The sequence below is a fragment of the Clavelina lepadiformis genome, chromosome 3 (genome assembly GCF_947623445.1).
Source record: "Clavelina lepadiformis chromosome 3, kaClaLepa1.1, whole genome shotgun sequence".
Lineage (NCBI taxonomy): Eukaryota > Metazoa > Chordata > Ascidiacea > Aplousobranchia > Clavelinidae > Clavelina > Clavelina lepadiformis.
This window is the reverse complement of record NC_135242.1, coordinates 8,274,871-8,300,743: the sequence shown is the minus strand read 5'-3', so window position 1 is coordinate 8,300,743 and position 25,873 is coordinate 8,274,871. Positions and strand designations below refer to the sequence as shown.

The 25,873-nt window shown below is 34.9% G+C and overlaps 5 protein-coding genes across 11 annotated transcripts; 3 read left to right on the top strand and 2 right to left on the bottom strand.

Moving 5' to 3' along the window:
• Positions 1 to 778: 778 nt before the first annotated feature.
• On the top strand, positions 779 to 5,107 carry LOC143449785 (uncharacterized). Its single transcript, XM_076950110.1, has 5 exons — positions 779 to 841; positions 898 to 978; positions 2,276 to 2,443; positions 2,665 to 2,799; positions 4,171 to 5,107. The coding sequence occupies exons 2-5, from the start codon at positions 925 to 927 to the stop codon at positions 4,276 to 4,278; spliced, it is 465 nt and encodes a 154-aa protein (XP_076806225.1). The 5' UTR covers positions 779 to 841; positions 898 to 924; the 3' UTR covers positions 4,279 to 5,107.
• Positions 5,108 to 9,406: 4,299 nt separating this feature from the next.
• On the top strand, positions 9,407 to 13,113 carry LOC143450138 (uncharacterized). 3 transcript variants are annotated; one of them, XM_076950570.1, is made up of 5 exons: positions 9,407 to 10,146; positions 10,409 to 11,391; positions 11,477 to 11,548; positions 11,759 to 11,905; positions 12,020 to 13,113. In XM_076950570.1, the coding sequence occupies exons 2-5, from the start codon at positions 10,423 to 10,425 to the stop codon at positions 12,200 to 12,202; spliced, it is 1,371 nt and encodes a 456-aa protein (XP_076806685.1). In that variant the 5' UTR covers positions 9,407 to 10,146; positions 10,409 to 10,422; the 3' UTR covers positions 12,203 to 13,113. The 3 variants fall into 3 exon arrangements, with proteins under 3 accessions (XP_076806685.1, XP_076806683.1, XP_076806684.1); XM_076950568.1 differs by having other exon boundaries at positions 9,407 to 10,285; XM_076950569.1 differs by lacking the exon at positions 9,407 to 10,146 and having other exon boundaries at positions 10,292 to 11,391.
• Positions 12,193 to 14,467, bottom strand: LOC143450139 (uncharacterized). Its single transcript, XM_076950571.1, has 3 exons — positions 14,274 to 14,467; positions 13,274 to 13,455; positions 12,193 to 12,794 (listed from the first exon to the last, which is right to left on the bottom strand). The coding sequence occupies exons 1-3, from the start codon at positions 14,373 to 14,375 to the stop codon at positions 12,659 to 12,661; spliced, it is 420 nt and encodes a 139-aa protein (XP_076806686.1). The 5' UTR covers positions 14,376 to 14,467; the 3' UTR covers positions 12,193 to 12,658.
• A 2,921-nt stretch (positions 14,468 to 17,388) lies between these two features.
• LOC143450188 (ubiquitin-conjugating enzyme E2 T-like) lies at positions 17,389 to 19,756 on the top strand. Of its 2 annotated transcripts, none has more exons than XM_076950636.1 (5): positions 17,389 to 17,586; positions 17,829 to 18,004; positions 18,143 to 18,190; positions 18,305 to 18,382; positions 18,842 to 19,756. In XM_076950636.1, exons 1-5 carry the CDS (start codon positions 17,475 to 17,477, stop codon positions 19,028 to 19,030), a joined length of 603 nt encoding a protein of 200 aa, XP_076806751.1. In that variant the 5' UTR covers positions 17,389 to 17,474; the 3' UTR covers positions 19,031 to 19,756. The 2 variants fall into 2 exon arrangements, with proteins under 2 accessions (XP_076806751.1, XP_076806750.1); XM_076950635.1 differs by having other exon boundaries at positions 18,092 to 18,190.
• Positions 19,279 to 24,298, bottom strand: LOC143450187 (claudin-7-like). Of its 4 annotated transcripts, none has more exons than XM_076950632.1 (6): positions 24,019 to 24,298; positions 23,766 to 23,927; positions 23,590 to 23,678; positions 22,245 to 22,409; positions 20,101 to 20,226; positions 19,279 to 19,967 (listed from the first exon to the last, which is right to left on the bottom strand). In XM_076950632.1, exons 2-6 carry the CDS (start codon positions 23,900 to 23,902, stop codon positions 19,468 to 19,470), a joined length of 1,017 nt encoding a protein of 338 aa, XP_076806747.1. In that variant the 5' UTR covers positions 23,903 to 23,927; positions 24,019 to 24,298; the 3' UTR covers positions 19,279 to 19,467. The 4 variants fall into 4 exon arrangements, with proteins under 4 accessions (XP_076806747.1, XP_076806746.1, XP_076806748.1 ...); XM_076950631.1 differs by having other exon boundaries at positions 23,766 to 23,906; XM_076950633.1 differs by having other exon boundaries at positions 24,104 to 24,298.
• Between the last annotated feature and the right edge of the window lie 1,575 nt (positions 24,299 to 25,873).

Below are 25,873 nucleotides of genomic sequence, written 5' to 3'. Positions count from 1 at the left end.
TCCAAGTTGTATTATGCGTTGTTGGTTGTAAATTTACCACACTTAAGTTAGAATATGCTGCTTTCGGATTTTTATGTTGATAGAATTCATGTTTTTGTTGTGTGATTGCAGCCTGATTTTCTTATTATTTCTTAGGCTATAATACAAGAATACACCATGTGCTGCGTACTGTACACCCAGTTCAGTATTAGCATGTAGCATTGTAGCACATGGTGTAATATCGCATTAGATGTCGGTGTGATCGAGTCGTAGTTTTATTATGACGTCAAACGCCGGTTCTCCCTTTATAATTTTTCAATTTTTAGCGCTACGCTTTCAAACAAAGAGACAATTGGCTGTTTCAGTCACGTGGTTGTGAGCTCTTTTCCTCGTGGAAAAGTCGCTTTCACTTTTTCAATTGCTTTGTTCTGGTCCAGGTTGTTTTTTTGAGAAAACCGTGTCCGTAAGGTGTGTTTGAGCTAGATGTAATTTAGTTTATACATAAAAACGATGGTAAAGGTTGTGTATGCCCATTTACTTTTTAAGTAAGCGTGAGCTTTCCGGTAATTTGGGCAAATTTGCCAACATTTTATTTTTCATAATTCTGTTTTTTGTAGTTTTACAGTATGTTTTCATCGAACACTTGGGCTATTTTTTTCGAAAAGCAAGCCATGCTGCGATGCCTCCTATAGGCCTGGCAGGTTCCGCGGCTGGTTATTCGCAGTCGTTGAAACGTTGGCCTAAAGGAAGACACTAGCCTCATCTTTTTTAGACTGTCTATGAAAGCATTAAACCCATGGTTTTTAATAGAGGAGTACAAATACGACCTTGTTTTTTCCAGATAACCAACTATTAAGTTAAGGTAGGTTTACTGCAATTTGTTAAATAGGCCTATTCTGATTGGTAAAGTTTATTTAGTTGTGGACATATCTTTCTTAATTGATCATGGCTTCTCCAACCAAACTTGCACGAGACAACACAATGGAGGCTACAGCCAAGGTATATGTTATATAATTATGTTAAGCGTATCATGTAAGCTATGCAAGTTTTTACATTTTTTGGAATATTTGCAAACTAACTTCTTTGTATTAGCCTATTACTCTGTATATTTATGTACTGTGAATAAAAATCATTTGCCAAAGGAAAATGATCAAGTAATTTGAAAAATCCTTTAACATGTGTTTATTATCAGTTATCACTAGAACGGCCGATATGGTCATTTTGACCGTTTTGGAATTTAAAAGTGCGATATAATTTTTTACGGAAATTGCATGGGTTCGAAATTTCCAGAGTTTTCCTAAGTAATAAGCATGCTGAGTATCAAGCCGAAGATTGCTTTCAGAAATATTTAAGAGGGTGGTTTACCTCCAATGGTCATTATGACTATTATACAAAAACTATCGTTTTTAAGCCTTTTGTTGTACTCAAACATTGTCTTTATATTTTCCGATAAATTGATTTTATTTGTGACGTCATACAGTCATTTATCGAAAAAAAAACAACTCAGAAAGCACTTATAATAAATTTTTCCAGTTATTATTTAGAACTGGAAAGAGACTGACTTCAGATTATGGAAGATTTTGTGAAACAGACATGCAGTTATTTTACAATCTGAATCTAGGAGCTACATTTTTGCAACACCTTAGCATAAGTCAGCTAGAATCTAAAATACAGCTGGAGTACCTTTGCAGACTCACAGAAGTATATTGCTGACAACTGCGAGATTTAGTGGGTATACAACCTATTTCTCTCAAGCGGAAAAACAGCGCAGCACACAGGCTATTAGCCTGTAGCCTAAGTTAGTGAGTCGATTATTACTTTTTGTAATGAAAGAATTGTGGGCATGCCCAGTAGTGTTGACCTATTTTGGTTCCACTGGTGAAGTAAAGTACTTAAGTAAGAAACAAAACATAGCCAAATCGATTACATCACGTCTGAAAGACAAAAACGCCTCACTGCACAAAAAGCAATTTAATGATGCACAATAACCCACTGTTCATGTAGATGTGCGACAACGCAAATGTGAAACATTTTCCAAATTTTGTGTCCAGGTTTTGCCCATCCATTCAAATAAAACTGTTTTTCATGGATAGATTGATCGCGTTACATGACTTGAGTATTTGTTCAACAATTAAGCTGCAAACCCACTACTCATTTACTAGCAAAAACATGTTTTCGGGGTAGCGGTCAAAATGACCGCTGTTGGTCATTGAAGACTCATCGCAACTTCGGCCGTTAAAGTGTTAACAAGTTGTACATACGTATACAATGTATATGTTTTTATTATTATGTTCAGGAGGGAATTGAATTTCTTGAAAAGAATAGCCCTGCTCTTGCAGAACAATGCAAAAAGGTTGCAACCGAAACTGCTGAAAATGGATCTGGAGATGCAACTGAACCCATTAAGAATGGAAATTCTCCAACAAAGCTTGCTAGAGATAATACCATGGTTGTAACTGCACAGGTGCTGATAATTAATTTGTGTGACTGCCTTGACTACAATTATTTAATGTTTTATGTTGTGTTTTAAATGCAATACTGAATATTTTCAGGTCAGATATATCCATTATTGATTTCCTTAAATGAAATAAAAGACTGAGACATTCCATTTTTAATTAAGTTTTAATATTACTGCAAAGGAATTTTTATGGAGTTCTTTTTTTAATTACCGTTGAAATTTTTTAGGAAGGAAAAGAGTTTGTGGAAAAGCAGGGAGGAGTTAATGAGGACGCTAAAACAAGAGCACAAGATGCCGACCTAAAGAGTTCTGATGAGGATAAAACTGCTACAAAACGTTCTGCTGAGGAAACTAATGAACCTGTTAGTGCATACACTTAGTCTAAGTCAGTGTTTCTCAAACTTTTTGCGATCGCGTACCACTCATTCGTTTTTTTTGCTACACTGCGTACCACCTGGCTCCTGAATGACTTATTTTACTCAAATGTACCGGTATTTATTAGTTATTACCGTTATTACTATACCATAACACCAATGAATAGCAAGAAAACACAATTTAATTTGATAGAAGCAACTGTTTCTTCTGCACAAGCTTGTCTATCCGGGGCAACACATTACTCACAGCACATCGAAAATCATGTTCAGCGGTACGCGGTACCACTTAAAAAGCTCTCGCGTACCACAGTTTGAGAACCACTGGTCTAAGTGATACAGTTACCTAATCAGTACTAGAAACTGTTTTCATACTGGATACTTCGATAGTTTTGCAAAACTTTTTGATAAATTTCTATGTAAATCATATTCATTCAAAATAACTACAGTTTTTCGTTCATATTCTTACCACCTTTATTGTAGGTTTCTCACAAGTAGGTGTAGTTATTGCCAAGTTTTTTACTCGTTATATCCAATCACAAAGCTTCAGACAACAAATATCGTACTAAATTACAAGACAGTCAATGTATATTTAAGTCAAATATGTAACATATATACTCGAGTATAGGTTGAGATTATTGCAACTGATTTTCACCTCAAAAAGCAGGAATCGACCTATACATGGGACAAGCTAGAGTAAAACCTCGGGTCTAGCTGACAGAACGGTGACTGACGCATGCAAATTACGGAAAGCTTTCCGGTAAAAGAAAAACGTTAAATTTATCACAAAAACACCAAATAGTAAACGCAACCAACAATACGAAATAAAGCCAGAAGATGCATTGCGATGATATGTCAGCTGTTTTTTTTTGACGTGTTAAACTCCCAGGCAGTGGTAAAATTGTTAGTTTTTTCGGCCAATTCAACAAAGGTTAGCTTAAACTTTGCCGGCAAGCTAGCGAATAAGCTAGTCGACTTATACACGAGAGATTAAAACTATCTCCGATTTTCAGCGAAAAATTAGGGGTCGACCTATACTTGAGTATATACGGTACCTTATTTATCATGCAAGATCTGTGACTGTAAGGATATTTTTATCTATTGAATGTTAATACTGCAAATGGAAGAGAAAAATCTTTGAAATGTCATAAAACTAATATCTAGTTTTAAAACTAAGTAAAAAGTAACAAATTTTTGTTTTTCACTTAGTCGCAATACATCTCTTTTGTGTACCTATACACTGAGAGAAATATTATATTTATAGTACGCTGCTTTTACACAAGAAGTACCTTTATTACTTACTAAACTCTATACTGTCACTATCTTGCTTGCTTACTTACAGAAAATGATTTTTTTTTTCAGGAGGTTGAAGAAGCAAAAAAGCAAAAAACTGAAGATGACGATGAGCAGAAGGAAGAGAAAGTTGATGCTAATGGCGAAGGAGAAGAAGATCAAAAAGAAAAGGAGTAAACTCACTTAAAGGCAGTTTAAACATCTTTGAACCATTTCTTTAAAAACTTTTATGGGGTGACTTTTTATTCAGCTTTTATATCACAACAAACTTTTTTAAAACTCTGAAATAGTGTAATAAGAGCACCAATATGTTCCAGCATTCTACTGTGTTGAATTGTTTTATGAAAATAAACTGTGTTGACTCCCTCAGATAAAAAAATACATGCTGTTTTTCATAGCTCACTAAAACTCATTCTACCCAACTAAGTTTCTCAATCTGTAGTACTATACATTTATGTTTTATGGTGTTTTTTTTACTGTGGCACTTTAGCTTATTTTCCTGATGGTAAAATTCTTTTCATATCTTTTCATCAGTTACTTATCAAAGATATCTTCTTAAATAGGTTGTATTGTTCATGATCATTTAAAGGACATCTGATATTCAAACCACATTATTTTGTCTGAAAGTTTATTGCACATTGAACTTTTTGATTTCGCAGAGCATTGTGTAAAAACATGTTACACGTAATCCGGCCTTTTGCTACAAACTGTGTGAAAATCCCAGTCTATTGTTCTTGTGATTACACTGCCATTTTGTGACTAACAGTGCAACACTTACTTATTAATTATTATTAGTGATAACTTGATAAGTTAGCAGCACTTGTTCCTTTGACAGCACCTATATGCGTCCATTAGAGCTTAAGTAGCAGTAACCCTTGTGGGTATCTTAGTCATTAAACGCTCTCGTTCCTGTATGTCTTGTTCTTGGCTTTTGTTATTTTGATTGCTGCAAAGCACCTACTTTTTTGTTGAAAATAATGGATTAAAAAGAAATTTTGCTCTTGGACTACGGTTTTAACTAGTTGAGGTGTAATGATCCAGTGTGTATCTAGTATTCTAGTTCTACTGCCCATGATAAATCCGTAGTTGTGATAGAGATAGACTTTCATTCAAACGCTGATAACAAAATAGCTACGACAACTGCCTTTAAACCCAGATATTAATATTCTTGACTATAATTTTGGATAGTCATCTTTTGTGATAGCGTAACTCACCATAAATGAGAGCAAAAGGGCAGGTTGATATGAGAGCCTTCACTCAAAATATAAGAAAACTAATTTAATTGGTACATGTAACGAAATAAACGCTGTTTGAAGATGCGACTCGTCTTAAGACATTTCTATGTAGGAAAAAGCTTTACTGTTTTGTACTAATAACTTCCTCGTTTTGCATTATCGTAATGCACGATTATATGTATATTTGCCTTCGATGACTTGCCACATCTGTCTGCTCTTTGACTTCTGAAGGAGATGATCCTCGCTTGCCGATAAACAAAGACCATTTTTTATTGACAAAGCACAAAACACAGAAATAAATATGGACATACGACAATGGAATACGTTTTTATCGCAGGTCTACTTCATTGTAAAGAAATCAACTTTCTAGCTTGAAGATTACAAGCACATTGCTGTAAATACAGACAAAACTTCGATAATATTTTAGGCCAAAATAATAAAGTTGTAATGCATATCGTGTATACGTTAATTGACACAAAAAGTTTATTTTCATCTTTTTTCTAACCAAAAGAGAAGAACAGATCTAATGTGCCATTGGCATAAAATAATCGAAACAATTAAAAGTGCGTTTGGCGAGTTTCGAAGGCAATTTGAAGGTCTTACACGAGTAATCAAACTATGATTGACAAGTATGCACATTGTTTTTCTCACTGGAAACCTTTAATCGGGCAAAAATGTACTTTGCAATCAATAGCTCAAGCATTGTTGAACAGTCTGTCAAACTTATTGTGCTATAAATTGGCGTTTCTAGAGAAAGTAAAAGGGAGTGTAAAATGTTTGTTATCTTGTAAAGCTTTCTTCTCAGTACTCCTTATTTTTCGTGTTATCTGAGCCGATTGATTTTATTGAGTTTGCCTGCTTAGAAACTCATTAAGTTGAGTTTAGTATTGCAAAACATAGAACTATTCATCAGTTTGTGCATTTTAGTTGTAATCCAATTTCTTCACCATCCAAGCATCCAAAGGAAAATTAGGCGATTTATTACGCGCCCCCGGGCTAACAAAATCCGTAGCAAAGTTATTAACAACAAGATTAAACGAGTGGAATTTGTTGGGCAATGATTGCAAAGTAACTGCCTATAGGAAAAAGCATTTGGACTTCTCTGTTTACTTTCATGTACTTCATGACCTATGTTATTGCAAAGACGTAAATGGTTTGCTAAATGCTGTTGTAATAGAACATGATCCGAATCCGTGACGAATTTTTGTGACAGTTCAACCAAAAGCCGTAAAGCAGTTTTACTTAATAACGGAAACATATATCCATCAATTTCGCTTGCTTACTCGATACAAATGAAAAAAGACTATGAAAATGTCAAGCAACTATTGTTTAAAATAAGGTATGCTAAATCTAATTTGGTCTGTTTGTGGCAATTAGATATTGTTTTTTTTGTTGGGTCTGCAAGGCAGGGTGGCTATACCAAAATTACTGCTTTCTTTACTTACGGAATAGCAAAGCTGATTGAGAGCACTGCCAAAAGAATCGGTGTCCGCCAAGGGAAGAAATAACGCCAGGAAGGTGCAAGGTGCAATGTCATCAAAGAGCTACTTGTAAGCTGGGAACAAGTTTTATTATAGTCTCTACATATAAAATTAGGTTTAGTGAAGCAATTTGTTAAGATTTTGGATTACGAAAGAAAAATTTTGAGAGCAATGTTTCTCAAGTTGTCATATGCCAAACTAAAGGAAAGAATATTTGTTGGCCCCCAAATAAGTACTAGGCTACGTTTAAATCAAGAACCCTGGACGAAAAAATTACTGTAACAACCAGAAACGCATGGCAAGCATTTTTAGGTGTGGTGGACGGCTTTTTAGGAAACAAGAAAGATCCAAATTGCAAAGAGACAGTAAAGAATCTTGTCACCAGCTACGAACAAATGGGATGTCGTATGTCCTTAAAACTTCGTCTTTTATTTTCTCATTATGAGTGCTTTCAAGAAAATCTTGGGGACTTTGACGAGAAACACGGTGAAAGATTTCACCAAGTTATTCAGCCATAGGAAAGACGGTATCAAGGCCGCTGGAACAGTGCAACGATGGAGGATTACATTTGGTTTTTGATAAGGGAAGATACTTTTGATAAAAAAAAAACTTGTTCAACAGTTCATATTTTAAGGTTTTCATTTTCTGGAATAGCGTGTTTTGATACTTTTGGGACTTGTAATAAACAAAGTAGAGTTTAATTGTGACTTTTATGTTTAAATAAACCTAATAAAGAATCACTACGGATTAAATCTATTACATGAACATTATGAAAAGATGCGCAAAAAAGCAACAAATTATGAGTTGAATAAAGCAAAAACTGTGAATATTTAAAAAAGCAATGATGATCCGAAAAAAATAAAACGCTTTTTGAACTCGGCGCTCTAAAAATCTTACAGGGACATAAAAATGAGCTAAACAAAAACTGTGTTATGTAGTGCAATCAATGATAAAGAAAGTAGTATAAAAATATAGTTTGCGCTAAACAAGTTGCTACTGAGATTTTTCGCCGGCTCTACACTAAGCGTTAAGCAGCAGTGGTCAAAGTAACCACATAAGTTACTTAAGTAGAACTGTAGAAGTATTATTACCGCAAAAATCTACTCCACCACGAGCGCACTCGATTGAGTGAATGCTAATTTGCCAAAATGAAGTGAGTTCGCGGGGGGGGGGGTGAAGCTCACATTTTTTTCGCTCCAAACGTCGTCCATAGACTGAATGTTTTTTCAAAAGGTTACAAAAAACAAGGACAAAAGCCTAAGATAAAACAGGTTTAAGCGAATTTTGTAGGCTTATGACTTTACAGTATAGGGCGGCTAGGCTATGAAAAATAATAAAATGAAAAAAATTCTAATACATAAATATCATATACACGTTTATATATATACGATGTCTATGGTTCCATAAAATAGATAAAAAAAATAATTTCAATAAAACGTCTTGGACGTAAGATGATTCGCTACCGCGGTAGCTAGTAATCTGTTAAGGCTGCCCTTGGAAATCTCAAATGTTTTTGTAAAATGTCATGATGATAACTAACAAATGGAAACAAGCTCCACATTACAACAGGTAAATGCATTTGTTTATCTAAAATGTCCAGAAAAGACAAAAATAGCTTTTACCGCAACAAACGCGAGCACGTTCAATTGATTTCTGTGTGCCCGGGAGCGAACGCGCTCAATTTTTTGTCAACAATGTGAATGCAAGCGGCGCTCGATTTTTCTTCGACGAGCGATAACGTAAACGCCATACTTTTTAAACAAACGTTGCCCAGTTCTGGTTTTCTTACATTTGCTAAGAGCAAAAGTTTGCATTTATGATCATTATTGAAAAGTTGAAAACCAAATAAACCTAATATGATTGTATATATAGTATATGACCTATTTAATCTTAACTTGCACATACAGACAAGCTCCCCGCATAGATTTTTGAAAACGATTTTGTTAATAACTTACTAACAAAAAAACATTGGGAAATTTCGTTAGCATTATCGGAATCAGCGTATTTTTATTCTTTTTAAAAAAATAAGTTGGAAATGACTTCAGTTCCCTTTTAATTTCATGATTTAGAGATTTTAATGACCTTTGGCGAAAATAAATAGAATGACTTTCGTGGAAAAGTTCTGTCGGTCTTAATTTGAGAAAATGCAGTAGAACAAAATCCGAGTTTTTCCCAGGCAGTCAAAGCTTAAAGCAAACGCATATGTTGGATACAGTGACTGCCAAGTTATTCAACAAATATCTATTTTTATCTTGTGCCGTTTGAAACTACAATGCAAATCAATGACTAAAAAGATATTAGAATTTTTATTTTCGGTTTTGAACCATAAACACACACATATTACATAACCATGTTTATATTATATATATGGTTTTGAACGTAATAACGTCATAGATATTATATAAAAACTATAATATGTTTGTATAAACATGTATATATAAAATAAAAAATAAATAAAAATTTATAATTATACTGTATAAATATGATTATATAATATCTATGACTAACGTTGACACGAGATTTTTATGATTTAGTCACAACGTAGTTTTCAATGTACCGAGCTGTTTTTCAAAATCGAAAACATTGTTTTGGTGTAGCTATTACTTATAGAAAAGGCGTTTCTTCGTAAGGCATTTCTAGGCTGTGTAGGCTACGCTAAGCTAGCATACCAATGTGTGGAGATACAGTAGCAGCTGCCAGACTGCAAAGTTGGGTAGCCAGTCTACGAAAGTACTCAGTGTCCGAATTTTACCAAACAAATTGCTATTTTAATATTAATTTTAATGGGCAAGATTCTTATGATTCCAAGAACTGTATATAAAATTTCAAGACTGTACATACAATACTTTTTAACCCTATCTACACTATGTGTGGCCGACCCTGCACACAGTAACAGCAAACCGTACAGTAAAGTTGTACTGTACGTACAGCTGTACCGGTACTGTTTGGTTTAGAAACTTGAAATTTGGTGACTTTTCCTAAAAAAGATTCAGTTATCAGTCCAAGTTTGCTTTATAAAGTTTAACGGTGTAACAAGAAAAACTTATAGAAATATATCACTTGTAGATATACTTAATTTACACTAAATTCACTTTCTTTAGTTTTGCAATTATGATGTGTACAGGAAGCCAAATGTTTTTGCTAGGCTACTAATCTATAAAACTCCGATCACTCCACACGCTTACTCAGCTGTAACTGACAAAGTGGCCCGCAACAGCGAATTGGTCATCACCCCTGGTGTACACACACCACATGTCTGCTTTGCTTTTTTGTAACATTGCACGTTTTAAGGAAGGAAAAAACAGTAGCCTATGATGCTAGAAAGGAGGGTAAATAAAGATGTAAAGTATTAAACATATTTCGACACATTCTAACATCAGCGAATTCATTGTAAAATTTGTACTCTAGCAGTTGCTTCTATACTGTAATTCCATTAACCGCATTTGTTGAATCTGAACATATTATTTTGTAAGTTTTGATAAAGTTTGGTATAAAGTTTTGATAAAAATTTATGTATCGTAGGCTTTGTTGTGAAATGTTATTTATGTACGTTATTCATTCATATACCTTTTATAAAGCTTTTTATTGCAGTGTCAAAAATAGTTATGTCTTCACCAAGTAATGTGAGCCTACACGATGGTTCTTACCAAGAAGATTTAAAGAAAGCATCAGAGCTGGACTTAATTCCAACTAAAATTACTGCAGTTCACTCTGATCCTTCGTTGCTAATAACACCTGAAAAGCCCCCAGTACACTTTCGAAAAATTAAAAGCCAACAAAAAAATGTAACAGCATATCTTCCTCCTGTAGTAGAAGATCCAGATTTGTTTATCACACCTGAGAAATTACCTTCTTTGCTGAAGACAAAATTAACAGGGAATGAAATAACAAAGCCACAATCAAAGAACAAAGTACGCTTTGACATTCCAGATTCAAGCGATGATACATTAATCGAATCACCGGTGAGCCAGAGCGCTTGTAATGACAGCTCATCGATCAGTACTGAGTTTGAGGAGGGATCATCTCATGGCACTGAAGACACATCAGATTTCAGTACAAAAGCTGCTCTGCTTACACAAAGAAATCCGTTGGCTGATATAACTCTAGATCACAATGTAGAATCCAGTAATGCAAGCATGGATTTTAATTCCACAAATTCTAGCTCATCTTTCCAGCAATTTGCAGCAATCGGACCTGAATCTAACTATTCACAAATATTGGATATGCATGGGAAAAAACTATCCCATCCTGAGCCCGTCAAAAAAATAGTAGAGCCTACAAAACCTTATGCGGTCACTCGAATAAAAGTGGCTAGAGGATCGGAAGGACACAGAAAAAACACATTAGCTCAACAAAAGATTGACAAGCTGACCACTAACTTGACCAGTGGTCCTAATGAAACTAGCATAGCGATTTCCACGCAATCCCTTCAAATATTTCTGAAAAAAAAATCTGGACTTCAAAGACATTCTCATTCTGTAAAGTATATTTCAAAATCAGATGATCAGTTTAATTCAATTCCACTTGAGCAACCAAAATATAATTCTTCTTTAGCAATGGGACAGAAGTTGCAGGTATAGTGCAATTGTGCTAAAATAAATCTTTTGTGTGCTGTATAAATATTGCATTTTGTTAGCTTTTAATTTCTTGTTGTTTTAGCATATTAAAGAGGAGAAATTCGATGCTTTGCAAACCATGAAGAAAAAGTTGGAGGAAGACCCAGAACTAAAGGTGCCGCATTTCATTATTGTGATAAATGTGTTTTATGTTGTTTATGAGATAAACAAGAATTCGTTATTGGAAAACTTAAAAGCACTATAAAATGTACAATGTCATTGTCTGAAAGACATGGTGTGTATTGAAATGATGGTATTAAACTAATCAAGTTGTCATGTCCTTAACGTTTTTTCGACAAGTTCACATGCTTATTATTGTGTTTAGGCCCATGTTACTGTGAAGGCATCAGCTGGAACAAATATTGACCCAGAAGACATGTTATTCAAAAATCTTGTTAGTGTTGATGTGCCATTGTCAGATGTAATGGCATCAGCGGAATTTCGACGTATTAAACGACCTTCTCAGGCAAAGGTTAACTGATAATGGTTTGAGATCATTACCAAAGCATTATTGTGATATTAATGACAAAAATTTGTGTCATACAACAATCACATTATTATTAATCCCTGACCATGTTTTTTGTAGCCTTACAGTCCTGGAGAGCCTGATATCTTAGACATGTTTCCTGCTGATCTTATTCAAGAGAAAGTGGTGCTCGACAGCAAATGCTTCTCCCTTCCTTGTCTTAATCCCACATTAACACCCCTAGATACTGTGATGTCATTATATGATCATTCTCTGAGTTGGAATGAGTTAAATTCATACTAATAAATATTTATTTTTGGAATACATGTACAAGCAGTATTGGAAAATTATTTATGCAATTAAACATATTTAGATTTGTATATACATCTGTTACGTGAGCAGCAGGTTGTTTTAATACAGGAAAATATAATATATGGTCAACTATTTCAGGCCATGTTTACTTATCATCAAAATGTAGTTACTTTACACATTAACTGCCAAGAGAAATACAATCGTTAACGTATATGCTGCACAGGAACAACATTTTGTTTTAAGCAAGTACGTTGAAATTTCCCATGCACTTGCTTGTTCAAATGAACTTGATTTGTTCTGTAAAACATGTGGCATCATCTTCGTTATTCCTTCAGCATCACATAAAGTTTATTTTTCATGAATTACGAATGCTCCGCCATATACTCTTGTCACTGTCATTGCATAGAGCAAGACTTGACTTCATGGTCAAGAGTTAGCGTTTTGTTTTCATTCATTTTTTTCTTGTTTTTCCAATTGCTGCTGCTCTTCATCCATTTTCTGGTACTTGATTATGTTTGAACAAACCTTATCCATCCTTGCAACTTTTTTAGTTTGAGGTCGACTTGGGTTGCGTCGAGTGAATCTAAGTAAACGTAACTTCATTTATAACTCAAAAAAATAAGTGCAGCCATTCCCACTTGGCAATGTCTACAGATACAAGCATCTGCTGCATTTGTGAATATTTGCAAAGCCTTGCTTTCTTAAAGGAAGTTGATTTTTCAGTAATGGTGAAAAAACATTGTTTTCTCACAAAAATAAAGGGTTGCATGATTACACTTTGCAGGCCAATGATTGCGTAAAAAAGCTTATATGATCTTGTTTCAATCAATTACGATTTTTTTATTTGTATGAGAAAGTAACACAACTTTGCTATGGACAATAAAGCAGCCTTATATACGGTACTGCACTCCTCATACGTATAATTGACTAATGAGTTAATTTGAGATGCAAATGACCACTTGGTACTACTGTAATTACATTCACAGGTCAGGTAGTGCTTGAATATGGACGCAAAGTTGCTTAAATTGCAAATAGTACAGTATTAGTGAAATATTACTATACCTTTTGACAGTGTCTATATGTTGGGAATCAAAGTCAAATTCGTTAGATTCTTCCGCAACGTTAATTTCGTCTTCAGGTGCAGGCAGGGAGTTACTTTCATTGGCTTCAACATCTGCTGTATTGTTATTTTCTGGTATGCTGGGTTGTCGTCTGGGATGTATCTTAACTTCCAGATCAGGAATCTGTGTTAGGTCGAGGTGTAAATGATTTAATCACATTATTATATTCACAAGTGTATTTACATTAATCAAACTTAATGAAACAATAGCTATCATAGATAAATTGACTTGATGATGCAGTGGTTAAGGCATATGACTCACAATTAATTTCATCTTTTAAAACATGGCAGCACTACACTCTCAATGTATTAATTAATGCCCTGAAACAAGAAATAAACCTTGCTTCTGTATGGTTGTTCTGGCCCAGATTAGAAAGTAAGGCAGTTTTTCATTAGAATCGTGTATGCTACAGATACAAGACCCGGTGTCACCACATGCCGAACTGCAGAGTATGGCAGTTTTTGCCGACATCTTGGGAGTGCACCATGGCCCAAGCATGTCCAACGTTTGTGGCAGCAAGGTACCGCACCTTTTATAATAGGAAACGGAGAAAAAGAATAAGTCTCTATTTTTCTTTTAGCAAAATTGCTCTTCTGATGTACAACACCGTTTTGGCCAAAAAGTTTCCTGCCATTATGTGCCATACTCTGCAGTCTAGGTGAACACAGAAAACGTTTTACGAAAATGGAACAATTGGTGAGATGATTTAAGCAATTGCATTGACTAATGTTTCTGCGATTATTTCACAAAAAAAAACAATTGTTAGGAGTATGCAAGTACAGAATAAATAACGATCTATTAAGATTGTGTTGGATACAAGATGACGTCATAATTTGAGTAGCTGTGGTCTAGTATATAAAGGTACCCTTTGGTTGTGCACTTGTATACTAGATCCAAATTTACTAACTACGCTAAAACTTCAGACATTATTTGATACCTACCATTTGTTTTTGAATTGCTTTATACAAAGTAACAATGATATCAGGCTGGGGTTGGTATGTTTCCTCACCATCACTATCTGGAACTTCCCAATTGTCATTCATAATTAAAAGTGTTATTCAGTCTAATTGTATCAACTCACCACAGAGGCGCAGAATCACTTCTTCCCTTGGTTGTTTCGGAACTTTCCATGTACCGCTAGTGGATTAAGAGAACTAAGCAAGCAGGATATCATAGACATCTTAGATTCCCTTAATTCTCTTACTTTTTAGTTCATTATCTCTCATCAACTCTCATCGTTTTAGTTCTCTAGCAGTATTTATAGATTTACATTGTTTTATACCAATAAAATGCTATCATAGAATACTAACAATATATAACGTTAACTATTCTGCGGGAGAGCGACCAAGTGAGTAACCAGTAACATCTCGAAATAAAACTTGATTCTAATATGCTTGGAAGGTTGTGCTGTGAACAACAGTTTAAAACTATATATTTGAAGTTAATGCAATTCTTTGTCAGTTGTAATAAAATTAAAGTAAACTGTCCGTTAATAACTTTGAAAAATTGTTCTCTGGTTGGGGAAATTCCGTTCAACGCGCCAAACGCAAACCACACAAGGTTACGATTTTGGGAAACGTGTATTTTTATGTACAATGGAATTAGAAAAAGTCCACTTATCTTTTTATTTTTTATCATTATAGGTAGGCTATAACACCACAGTTTTGATCAAAGTTATCTTGCAAGATTCGAATTCAACAGAATAACAAAAGTTGTCACTATTAGTTCCCAAGATTTAAATTCATGTTGATTTGGCACATTTTTTGTCCAGTCTGCTAAGTTTACATTCTACATAGGATATATTTTGCACGCACTTTTGCTGTTGTACTATAGAATAGTGCACAAATTTTATGAGCACTAGACAAACCTAGCAGTCTGTCATTGGAATAATATCAAAATGATAACCTTGCAAACTTTCTAGTCTGGGTATAAACCACTTACATCGCCCACATTAAACATTTGAACTAAATAATGTTGACATATAACTAAATAGTGTATACTGTATGATCTCGTTAACCCAAAATATTCTGTCGGGTAAGTAAGGTTTCCAGAATAACGACATGGATTATAATGCATTAAAATAATATGGTGGAAACTAGTTTCATGATGATTTATGTTAATTCTCGGATGATTAAATGATCTCGGATTCATGTATACAAAAATCCAGAGATGGGCTCATTTTTTAGGAGCGTGAGCAGGAGCCACTCCTATTTTAGGGCTATCCGCTCTTCATTCTTTTTTTTGCACAAAATCGTTTCATTAAAAGTTTAAGTTAAGTTAAACATCTAGATTTTTTGACTGCTTTGAGACTGATTTTATGCTGTAAATAAAGGAAGACTGCTTTGAAACTAACTTAAGGTAATTCACTAGTAACCACCTGGCATGAGGTGGCAGTGGTTATAAATGTGCTATAGGCATACACCTTTGAATTGCAAAAAATAGCGCGCTTGTTTTCTCAGCGTGGACACTCTTTTTAAAAGAGCGGTTTCCCAGCTATGCAAAAATCCCACTGTAGATTTCCTACTGTTCATGAACTTTAGGTATGTTTCAGGTGTAAGTGTGAGACAATGGGTTGAAAGTATAACTTTCATGCATTCATTTTTTCAAGTCTATATTGTTTCCCGTATTTCTATGTTATACAAAAATATTTTTTTTACTTTCACTTCATTGGTATAAAAATTTCGTTAATATAGATAAATAAGAAATCAGTTAAACACATTGCAAATCTAAAGAATTGATAAGTAAGAAATAACTAAACAAAGCTTCTTTTGTGCTAATTTAAAAAAAATGTCTTTGTGAGAATGTGAATACAGTAAAAAACTATCTAATTTCTTTAGTTAATGCATTTAATCAGACGTCTGTGACAAGTAAGCGTATGAATGCAACATTTGGCTAATTTTGTTACTTCCATAAGGAATAATAGAGATCAATTTGTTTTGCAATATGAAATTACAAATGTAAACTCAAAAACATACCATTGTTTTCACAGTCAGCCGACAACCAGAAACTTCAGTGTTTTGTGCTGGTTGTTTTTTACTTTTTACAAAATAAAGTCCTGAAACTGCTGCAAAATTAGGATTAGTTAGAACAACAAAAAATGATCAAAACTTGTGTGTAATATTTAGGTTCATTTTTGATTGATCACATCCATACCAGAGATGAAAGACTCGAGTAAAGTCAATAACTGATTCAAGTCAGGTTTTTGTAAAGACTTAATGTTTTTGTTTAAACTATGTAGCTTAGATGAGAATTTTGGTTGATTTGACTTACTTTAGGTCACAATCCAAAGTCATTGAAGTTGTTGCGGAATCGTTTTTTTTTTATGAAATGCTTTTATTCAAAAACTGTACTTCAACATGTATCGAAAGTTCAAAAATGTAATGAATGGTGAAGTTAAATGTTAAATGAGTATAACCAGGGTTTCCATACCGCCCTTATTTCTAAGATTTGTCCTTATTTTGAAGGTCTGTATCTTAAAAAAATATTTTTGTCCTTTTTTCTGAGAAACATTCTTATTGTCACTTGCGTGACCCTTATTTTTAGAGCAGAAGTTCCTATTTTGGACATTTCGACACTTTTAGTACCATTTTGTACCAAAGAGATACCAAAACTAAGAACATGCGAATAGTGTCTCGTTTTTTTTGGAACATTGATTGCCTTCTCCTGTTGTGCACTGTTTAAGGTAGTATTCTTCTTTTGTTTCCTAGTCATGCTTATTTTTGAGTCCAGACCGATGGCAACCCTGGGTATAACTAAGTCACAAATATTGTAGAATATTGCTTCGTATTAACATAAAGCAAAAAATTAATCGTACATTGTTACGTGGTATGCTTCGATACCTTGACTTGATCAGAAGATTAACTTGTCTGGTGTACTTAAACTTACTCAATTGACTTGGACTTAAGTTGTTAGTGACCTGACTTGTGTCATAGCCATTAAGACTTGCTTTTATCATCGATCCCTACTGAAGATATTTTCTGTCAGTTCAATAACCAGTAATTTTACAATTGTAAAAAGTGACCGCTCTAATACCTTTGAAGTGTTGGTAAATTAACTTCTGTTTTATATTATTCCCAAGAAACGTGCATAGCCAAGCCAGGTATAATCAAATTTTGTGTACTTTGGTTGCTTGTGATCAAACAATGCAAAGAATCACTCGTCTTAAAAGAGAACTGGTCATGTTGCAAGAATCACCACCACATGGTATTTGTTGTTGGCAAGAAGATAGCAATAACATGAATACCATTAAAGCACGTAAGTACATGTGTTTGCAGTTGTGTAAAAAATTTTGAGCTATGGAGTGAGCTATACAAAGTAACAGTTATATAGTTATACAAACATACTAGAGCGAATGCAATCATTTAATTGAAGCTTTTTTGCATAGTAACTGTACTCAATATCACTGTAAATTATGTTGAACCCAATTCTATGGTTTTCTGTTTGTCACACATGCTTTTATATATTGTAAATGACATTGTGTTTGCATACTGTTATAGAACTAATTGGTAATGAGGATACACCTTATGCTGGAGGCATTTTTACCATTGATATTGCAATTCCTGAACGCTACCCATTTGAGCCCCCAAAACTCCGATTTATTACCCCAATATACCACCCTAACATTGACAGTGGTGGTAGAATATGCTTGGACACTCTTAAAATGCCACCACAGGTGATAAGAGTATTTCGTGTTTTGTTTAGAATTACCTATTGTTCACTACAGTTAGTTCAGTATGTACATCTCAGTTTGATGATGTAGGGTGCATGGAAACCATCTTTAAACATAGCTTCTGTTCTTACAACAATTCAGCTTTTGATGGCAGAGCCTAACCCAGATGACCCATTAATGGCTGATATTGTGAGTAATTGAAATAGCATTAATTTACTACTTTGTAAAATGTATTACTCTTGAAAAAGATTGTTATTGGTCAATCCCAGCTTGATCAGAAATTCATGGGGTTACAATTAACAGGCAAAGGAATATAAGCACAATCAACATAGATTTGTTGAAAATGCCAAGCACTGGACGCTCAAACATGCTGTAAACAAGGTATGTATGTCATTCTGGACATTTACTTTTGCTGCTTTCATAGTAGTTAAATGCCAATGATATAAATCTGTATATATATGTCATGTAATTTTAACTCTTTGAACAATTTAAATTTTGCACTTGCAATAAAATAGGAAAATAGATCACTTACTCGTATACTGCTATACCTTGTTGATCATTGTTGCTGTTTATGGTATTCATGTGTCAATTTTCTGATTGTTAAAATCTATTTAAACTAGTTTGGAAGTGACAAAATAAAGCCTTGAAGTCTTTGCTCCAGTTATACCATTCGTATTACAAAAATGCATCTTGCATCAATAGGATGCCATTTGAGGACTGTGTAGCCCATTTCTAAACTTCAAACCTCAACATTTGTTTTACAGCCCATAAGTAACTTTTGTTTGAACTCCATTTACTTTAGATGCTAGGTTATAGTAAATAACTCCTGTTTTGAAAAAGGCGGAACACAATTCTTTGCGAAGAAAATCCTCATCAGCAAAAAGTGATTGCGGGCCTATGTGTATCCAGGAAGAGCAGACAAGTATCCCCCAATGCTCTGGATCTTCTTCTAATGCTCGGAAGCGTGAATCAGTCGAAAAGAACTGTGAAAACATGTCCTCTTTCAAGAAAACGAGAGGTCACTATTAAGTGTTCAATGTTAATATATGATGTGTGATTGACGTCCTGCAAAGGTTGCTTCTTGTATTGCAGAGTATTATGGCATGGTACATGACTGTATGTTTTTCATTTTTCTATTTTCTTGTCGTTTGTAAAATAGTTACTTCCTTTTTAACTTGTAGTAGTATGATAATTTATTTCTTTAAATGTTTGTTCATTCTGATCCCACCATGTGATTCGACAATGGTAGGGCTTTTGGTGAAGTCGGCAAAGCTGGCTGCGATCATGCAATTTTTCATTTTGTTATAAAGCACTCTTTAATACAAAAAAAAATATTGTCAGTAGTAACTTACCCCAACATTTGCATACAAAAAGGGAAGGTAGCAAAGTTCTGGGGAGCAGATCAGTACAACAATGATCCGTTTTACCGAATCTAGTAAAAGTTCCATTTATGCACTAACATATGATTAAAGGTATTGTTTCAAGGAGCCCGAAATTGAGCGGACCAATCCTTTTTCGCTTTCCTTGCCCGTAGGACGATTTGCGTGAACATCTACTGTAACATTGTCTTGGTTTCTTGTTCGTGATCGTGATCTTTCGCTGCTGCTTGCACGTCTACGCCTATCTCGGCGATGATGGTTGTCTTCAATTCGTACCGATTTGTTACTGGATGACGCTGTTGAATCCCTTACAGGTCTGCTTTTGCCGTTGCTTAAACTTTGAATTTCAGTTGATTTCGCTGTGTTCGGAGCCGTTTCAATTTTCGCTTGTCTTTGAGGCATCGATTGATGTGGATTTTGACGATACGGCTGCAAAGCTATTTGATTGTTTTGGGCTGACTTTTGTAAGATTGACACTGGTCGAAATTGGTGGGTCTGGCTGGTTTGCGGTTTTCGTTTAATTAAGTATGCACTGGTTACGCACATTATCACCCCACATAATATTCCTAGCACAAGGCTGCCCCAACCTAAGAATAATAATAATTAATAGGAAGTCCTGAAGTGCTGCAAACTTATAGTAGGCTACTTTTATTGCTAATATTCATGTTTTGATGCTATTATTAAGAATACCTATTCCTTTTTGGACATTAGATGTCTTACCTATGAACAAAGCGTATCCATATTCAAATCGAAGGTACATCGGCAAAATCTTTGGCTGGGCAGGGTTGTAATATTCTTGGACAATGTCTTGGGCGTAGTAAGATACCGCCGCCCCACTTAAGACACCTTAATTATTATGAAAATCTACATAAGTCTGTTATGGAATAGTAAGTCCCTGTCGTTCTAATTAACTCGCGCATGCCACTAGCAAAGCCAAATATTTTCAGTTACGACATTAAAAATCACGACATAAGCTCTAGCAAGCATGCAGGATTTTGAAAATTATTAAAATAGAGCTTTTTTCACTCACCACCATGCCCGCAAGTTTATTCCCGTGGGTGCGTGGATAAGCGACTACGTTATCTCGTCTACTTCCATCGATTGTTGTATTAAATAATAAAGCACAAGACCACATAAATGGGCAATAATTATGTACGTTGGTATATTTGCAAGAATAACTCTTGGCGTTAATGAGATTGCATTACGTCATACCCATTTGAATTCCACTCGCCCGCATTTTCTAGGTTTTACCAGTTTTTAACAAAACCACATGCGAGGAAGAAAGCTCATGCACAACAGTGTTACATTACACACTAATACAATGACATGGTTTATAAAAAGAAGACAACTGAAGCATTTTGCGTCATGTAAACGAAGAGTTGGTAATATGTTCCTGGAACTATTATATGAAGAACAGGCTGTGCTTATAGTTCAATTTGTTTCAGACAATGCAAAGGCATAGCAGATCCAGGGTAAAGGTTTATTGCTTAAAATCTACAATAGAGCCATTGATACATTCACAAGATAAGACAACTTTTTGCTAAACGTCATGCATCATGATTAGATGATAAGTTTGAATAATTGCAAGCACATAAAGAAAACACATATTTTATATCGCAGTTTGCACACGACTGCGCCATACTTTTTAATTGCTTCACAATTTTTCTCCTCATAACAACACTAAGACTCAGTTAAAAAATATAGGCCTAATTACTGCAGAAAAATTGAAGAAAAAATTCTTTGTTGACGCATGATATTGATATTGCTTTTAAGTTACTTTATTTGATTTTAATTTAGTTGTCGAGTATATATCCAACAGCTATTGGTTACGTAGTAGAGATTAAATTTATTGACTGAAATTTCTTGAAATCACTTTGAAAATTTTCATAAAGGGGGCGGTAATGGACCATGGTATGTCTAATGGCCATATCTATATATAGTCGTTAACAAAAACAGGGTTGTTGGATCCAGCGTTTTGTCTGCAAGGAACCTGACTGACAAAACCAATAACGCGCTCCTCGCGCAGAGCTAAATTGTCGTTGGTTGTTCGCCGCCTGAAGGAGTATGTTCGAAAGTTTACCTTTTCGCCAACCCTTGTGCCAGAAGCGTAACAGGAGCCCCAGATGATAAAGATTGAACCAAATATGGCAGATCCCGAAGTACCCAAAGCCACGTAAAACGCGTTCATTACGTGATATCCCTCGTTTCTGGACCACATGAAGCCAAAATAAGATGCTGCCGATATGCACAATCCTACATGATGACAACTTATTGTTTTATTTTTCTTGTCTAGCCTATGACTATACCTTTTCATCCAAGGACTGTCGTAACGTTGCTTAATATGGGAAATAATTTGGTCTTGTGGCTAAGTTTTCGGCAATTAATAATTCTTTTAACGTCAAACATATCGATTTTGACAGTAAAATATTAAAAACGCAACGTACTTTGTATTTCGTAACCTGTTTATTTCATAACCTCTAAAGGCAATTCGTATGGTAATAGTTCTGTGAATATAGTTTCGTTACTTCGTAAGAGCAAAAATAAAAGTGACACTTTACCAAGCTTTTCGATACTAAGCAACTGCCACAGATACTGTACTATACATGTAAGTTACAAATACATTAGCCCCACATTCATGCCAGACCAGTGTCATGCAGTATTGCATAAATTTATCACCACTTACACAGTTCAACGCATGCAAATAAAATAAATCAAAATATTTAAAAAAATGTAACTAAAGTTATCGAAATCATGCGCCTTGTTGATTAAACCCTATAGCAGATATTAAAAGTAATGACATTGTTTATATTTTGTGATAGACGTTCTACGCAAAGTTGACTTAATTATAGTGTAGCAGCTCTAACCTGATATCCCAAACAGTAATCCACCAACTAAGGCAGTACGAGCCTTGGCCAGGGAACTGTCAGCTCCCACACTGACACATTTTAATCCAAACACGGTCACGATAATTGCGACAAAGCCCACACTGATAGAAGCAATCATCAATCCCCGACAAATTTGCAAAACAACTAAATATCAAAGAGTTCATTGTTAAATTGTATATAGCAATGGTATACTTCTATCCATACAAATCCAAATTATGTCATTAATATTAGATAAAGCTTCTCGAAATTTATATAAACTGAATAATACTATCATATGCTAAGCTTGCAATGATGGTTGATGATGATTCTTCATCTCTCGAGCCCTGGTTTCACTACACTTATAACTTTTTGCAAACAGCATAATGTTAAGAACCTATAAACGTTCCCCTTAAAAATAAATGAATTTTTCATCGGAAGACAATTAAAGGCGGAAAATTGCATTAGTTTTCGTTGTAATGTATGCTTGTTCAAAAAATCTGCTTTGACTTTAAAGAGCATTTAATATAACGACTTCAAGATTCGTGTTACGTCTATGTTTTACAGTATAGCGTTTGTCGAAGTTATTTTCCTCAATATATAGCCCCAAGGTTAGTTGCATTTGATATAAGGATATTTCGGGTAAAGAATGAAAATTCTTACCGGTTTTCAAAAGTCTACTTCTTATCCTTAAGAAAACGCTTTCTTGTCTAATTTATTTTTTGAAGTTCGAAAAGTTGTGACCTGATATAATGAACAAACCTCACCAATAAATAGAAAAAAAAAAACTCTTTTCCGATATAACCAAAAACTAAATAACTTATAGAAAATCATGATAGGGGAAAAGATCGTCGGACTAGCACAAGCTAAGGAGGAATATGAAGGAGATTGTGTTTGGCGATAGAAAACCGCTCATAATTCTTATTGATGCGCGATGCTTATAATGGCGTCACGTCAGCGCATTGATTTAAACTTTAATCATCTCGTTTAGTCTTTTGGTTTTGAAAGGATAGTTCACTTTTGGTGGAGGACAATCAGCCGTCAAGCATATTAATTTTACATGGTGACTAGCCCTAAACCCACATTTTAAGTTATTGACCGGTATAAATCACAACGCAATAAACGATTAATTTAATCTTCTTAGCAACCTTTCAATTTAAATGTTTTCCTTGTTTTATGTTAGTAAACTGTTTTTATGGCAACGGCATTTTCTCATTTAACAATCACATGACGTAGCGATATAGTATCACACGTGACAGCAAGAAACGTGAATAGTTCAAGAATTACGTTACAGCATGAGCCACATATGCAGAAGCAGGAGTTACTCAAAATCTCTAACATAACCTACCTGGTAAACCAATAAAGAACGATTTGTATCCGTCACAGTGCGTTTGTCCAGTTGCAAAAGCTTTGCACTTTAGCCAGAGTCCTTCATATCTGTTAAATGATTTAGCGAAACTTACAATTGCAATTGTGCGATAAACCAGCACTGAAGGAAATAAGCTTGACGATATATATGCTTACCTTAAAGTGTTATCAATAAACGTTATTCCTTGACCGTTGCTTTTTCGCCACTCAGGTGATGCGCAGGTTCCTATCATTCCTGTCCACGCTAGCACTCCAAGAATAAATCCCAGTACCTGGAGAGCATTTGCCGCCATTTTCCTGATTAATAATGTTATATATCTATGAAATATGAAAGTCGTTTTATGTGTTGCTATTGAGTCTTTCCTTTCACTGTTATTATTTAAAACAAAATTTTAACCTAGACTTTTACCCGTGGCCTTAACCAAGTAAGATAAATCTTTGCTAATCAAGTAAATCTCCAACAAAGCTATTTCACCGGTCAGTTGTTCCCGTACCGTTTGGTATAGTTACTCTGTTAATTAGCAGCGAAGCTCCTTGACCAATTCAAAGGGCTCATCAGCCTAAATCTACAGTTATAATTCAACTTTCAAACATCAACAAAACACATTTCAATCTAAGGCCACTCTTAGATGGCGTCGCTGCACATCGCTTGATTGCGGGCGTTTTGGCGATCGATCGATTTTTTTATTCAACTCTGTCTTCTAACTTAAGTCATTTAGTACAGCCTCTGGCGATATAAGGCATTTCAATTCTCTCAATGCCTTTTTCACTTGCTTGTTTCTGGATAACACTTCAGAGTCTATTCGCGTATATCCTGGGGCGATACAATTTCCTGACTGTACGCAAAAAGCAAACATATATAGAAGTTACGTATAGAGCTTTGCCAGTTTTTTTATCGGTTTGTGTGTATACAATACTTTTTACGAACATATTGTACAGCATTTACACTTGATATAATTTTTACTCATGCAAGCAGCTTGATTTCAGAGGTCACCAAAGGAGTCTTTTTAGTACAACCACACTTCGCTACATCGGCTTCAATTAACAGTCGGGTGCTAAATGGTGTTTGCAGGTTACATAAGTGCGCCAAGAGAAAATGAAGAAATCAAACAAGGGATGATTAATCTAGGAATTTTGCCATTCGTGGTGGCAGTTTCGGTAATCTACTTATCCCTGGAGTATTGCCGCTGTCTATAACTATATATCGAAACGCGCATGTTTTAAGGCCGTATTAGTTTCATCCTATCGATACGCCAAGGTGATAATAATAAATGAAAGTGATCGTCACACATAGGCCTACACCTTAACCTAAAGTTTATTTTCAATTTTACATCGACAGGGTTGGTCATAGCTTTTGCCTTTGACGTACTTTTCTTGACCTTCCCGTTTTTTTTTTCGGTTAAAAAGATTACTTGATAGAAACCTATAATATATAGAATGAAAACTGAGCGTTTGATATTATTTTTACCTATCATAGTATTGAACTTTTTGACTTTTTTCCACCCACCAAAAAAGTTTCGACAAGCTCAGGCTCAGTTTGTCAAGTTGATAGCAAGAGTATACCAAAATTTTTATACTCCTCAGCTTATCTTTTAGGCATTGCTCATATACCTTAAGACCTTGAGATCGTTGTTGAGAAGGTTCATTCCTCTGATATTAAAAGGTACAGCCCTTCGTATAGCCTAAATGCCACTTTTAGAGCTTGTAATTATCCAACTTCATCGGCATCAATAGGTATACTTGTACGAAGACTAACAGATAGTTTTGTAAAATCTCGTCGAAGTTTTAACGTTTTTGTTAAAATATTTACTAGTTGGAGCAACATTTCACCCCACGCAGTGTAACAACAGCTTACCCAGGTACTGGTATGGGTTGTTGCAATTGACAAAGGGTAAAAGTTTAATTGCGGTAAAAAATCACAACAGGATTAGGTTGCGCAAAAGCTTAGCTGAAAGCCGACCATGAATAGCCTATATTCGGCAACAAGACACCAAGTGCCCACTATTATGTTTAGAAATACACAACTGCCCACTCGCAAAACAAAAACTCATCGATTTTGTTATGTTTTGTGAGTGTTACAGTTCCGAGTCGACTAAATAGGCAAGATGCGACTGAACGCAATAACGGTTAAAAGTAGGCTCGAGGTGATCAGAGACGCAATGACTCGAGTCGCTTCTTCCAAAAGACTCATGTCTTGAAAGATGCCTTGATTACCGATTCGAGTTTGATGATTTGGCTACGACTATACAGGTAATGATTTAATT

Coding starts and splice junctions, on each gene's coding strand:
- LOC143449785 (XM_076950110.1), top strand. CDS start 925: ATGGCTTCTCCAACCAAACTTGCACGAGACAACACAATGGAGGCTACA. Junction 2,444..2,664: donor CCATGGTTGTAACTGCACAG/GTGCTGATAATT, acceptor GAAATTTTTTAG/GAAGGAAAAGAGTTTGTGGA. Junction 2,800..4,170: donor CTGAGGAAACTAATGAACCT/GTTAGTGCATAC, acceptor TTTTTTTTTCAG/GAGGTTGAAGAAGCAAAAAA.
- LOC143450138 (XM_076950570.1), top strand. CDS start 10,423: ATGTCTTCACCAAGTAATGTGAGCCTACACGATGGTTCTTACCAAGAA. Junction 11,549..11,758: donor AGGAAGACCCAGAACTAAAG/GTGCCGCATTTC, acceptor TATTGTGTTTAG/GCCCATGTTACTGTGAAGGC. Junction 11,906..12,019: donor AACGACCTTCTCAGGCAAAG/GTTAACTGATAA, acceptor TGTTTTTTGTAG/CCTTACAGTCCTGGAGAGCC.
- LOC143450139 (XM_076950571.1), bottom strand. CDS start 14,375: ATGAATGACAATTGGGAAGTTCCAGATAGTGATGGTGAGGAAACATAC. Junction 13,456..14,273: donor AAGCAATTCAAAAACAAATG/GTAGGTATCAAA, acceptor GACCTAACACAG/ATTCCTGATCTGGAAGTTAA. Junction 12,795..13,273: donor CATATAGACACTGTCAAAAG/GTATAGTAATAT, acceptor ACGTTTACTTAG/ATTCACTCGACGCAACCCAA.
- LOC143450188 (XM_076950635.1), top strand. CDS start 17,475: ATGCAAAGAATCACTCGTCTTAAAAGAGAACTGGTCATGTTGCAAGAA. Junction 18,191..18,304: donor ACCCATTAATGGCTGATATT/GTGAGTAATTGA, acceptor TACAATTAACAG/GCAAAGGAATATAAGCACAA. Junction 18,383..18,841: donor TCAAACATGCTGTAAACAAG/GTATGTATGTCA, acceptor GTTTTGAAAAAG/GCGGAACACAATTCTTTGCG.
- LOC143450187 (XM_076950632.1), bottom strand. CDS start 23,902: ATGGCGGCAAATGCTCTCCAGGTACTGGGATTTATTCTTGGAGTGCTA. Junction 23,679..23,765: donor TTTATTGATAACACTTTAAG/GTAAGCATATAT, acceptor ATCATTTAACAG/ATATGAAGGACTCTGGCTAA. Junction 19,968..20,100: donor TGGATACGCTTTGTTCATAG/GTAAGACATCTA, acceptor TATTATTCTTAG/GTTGGGGCAGCCTTGTGCTA.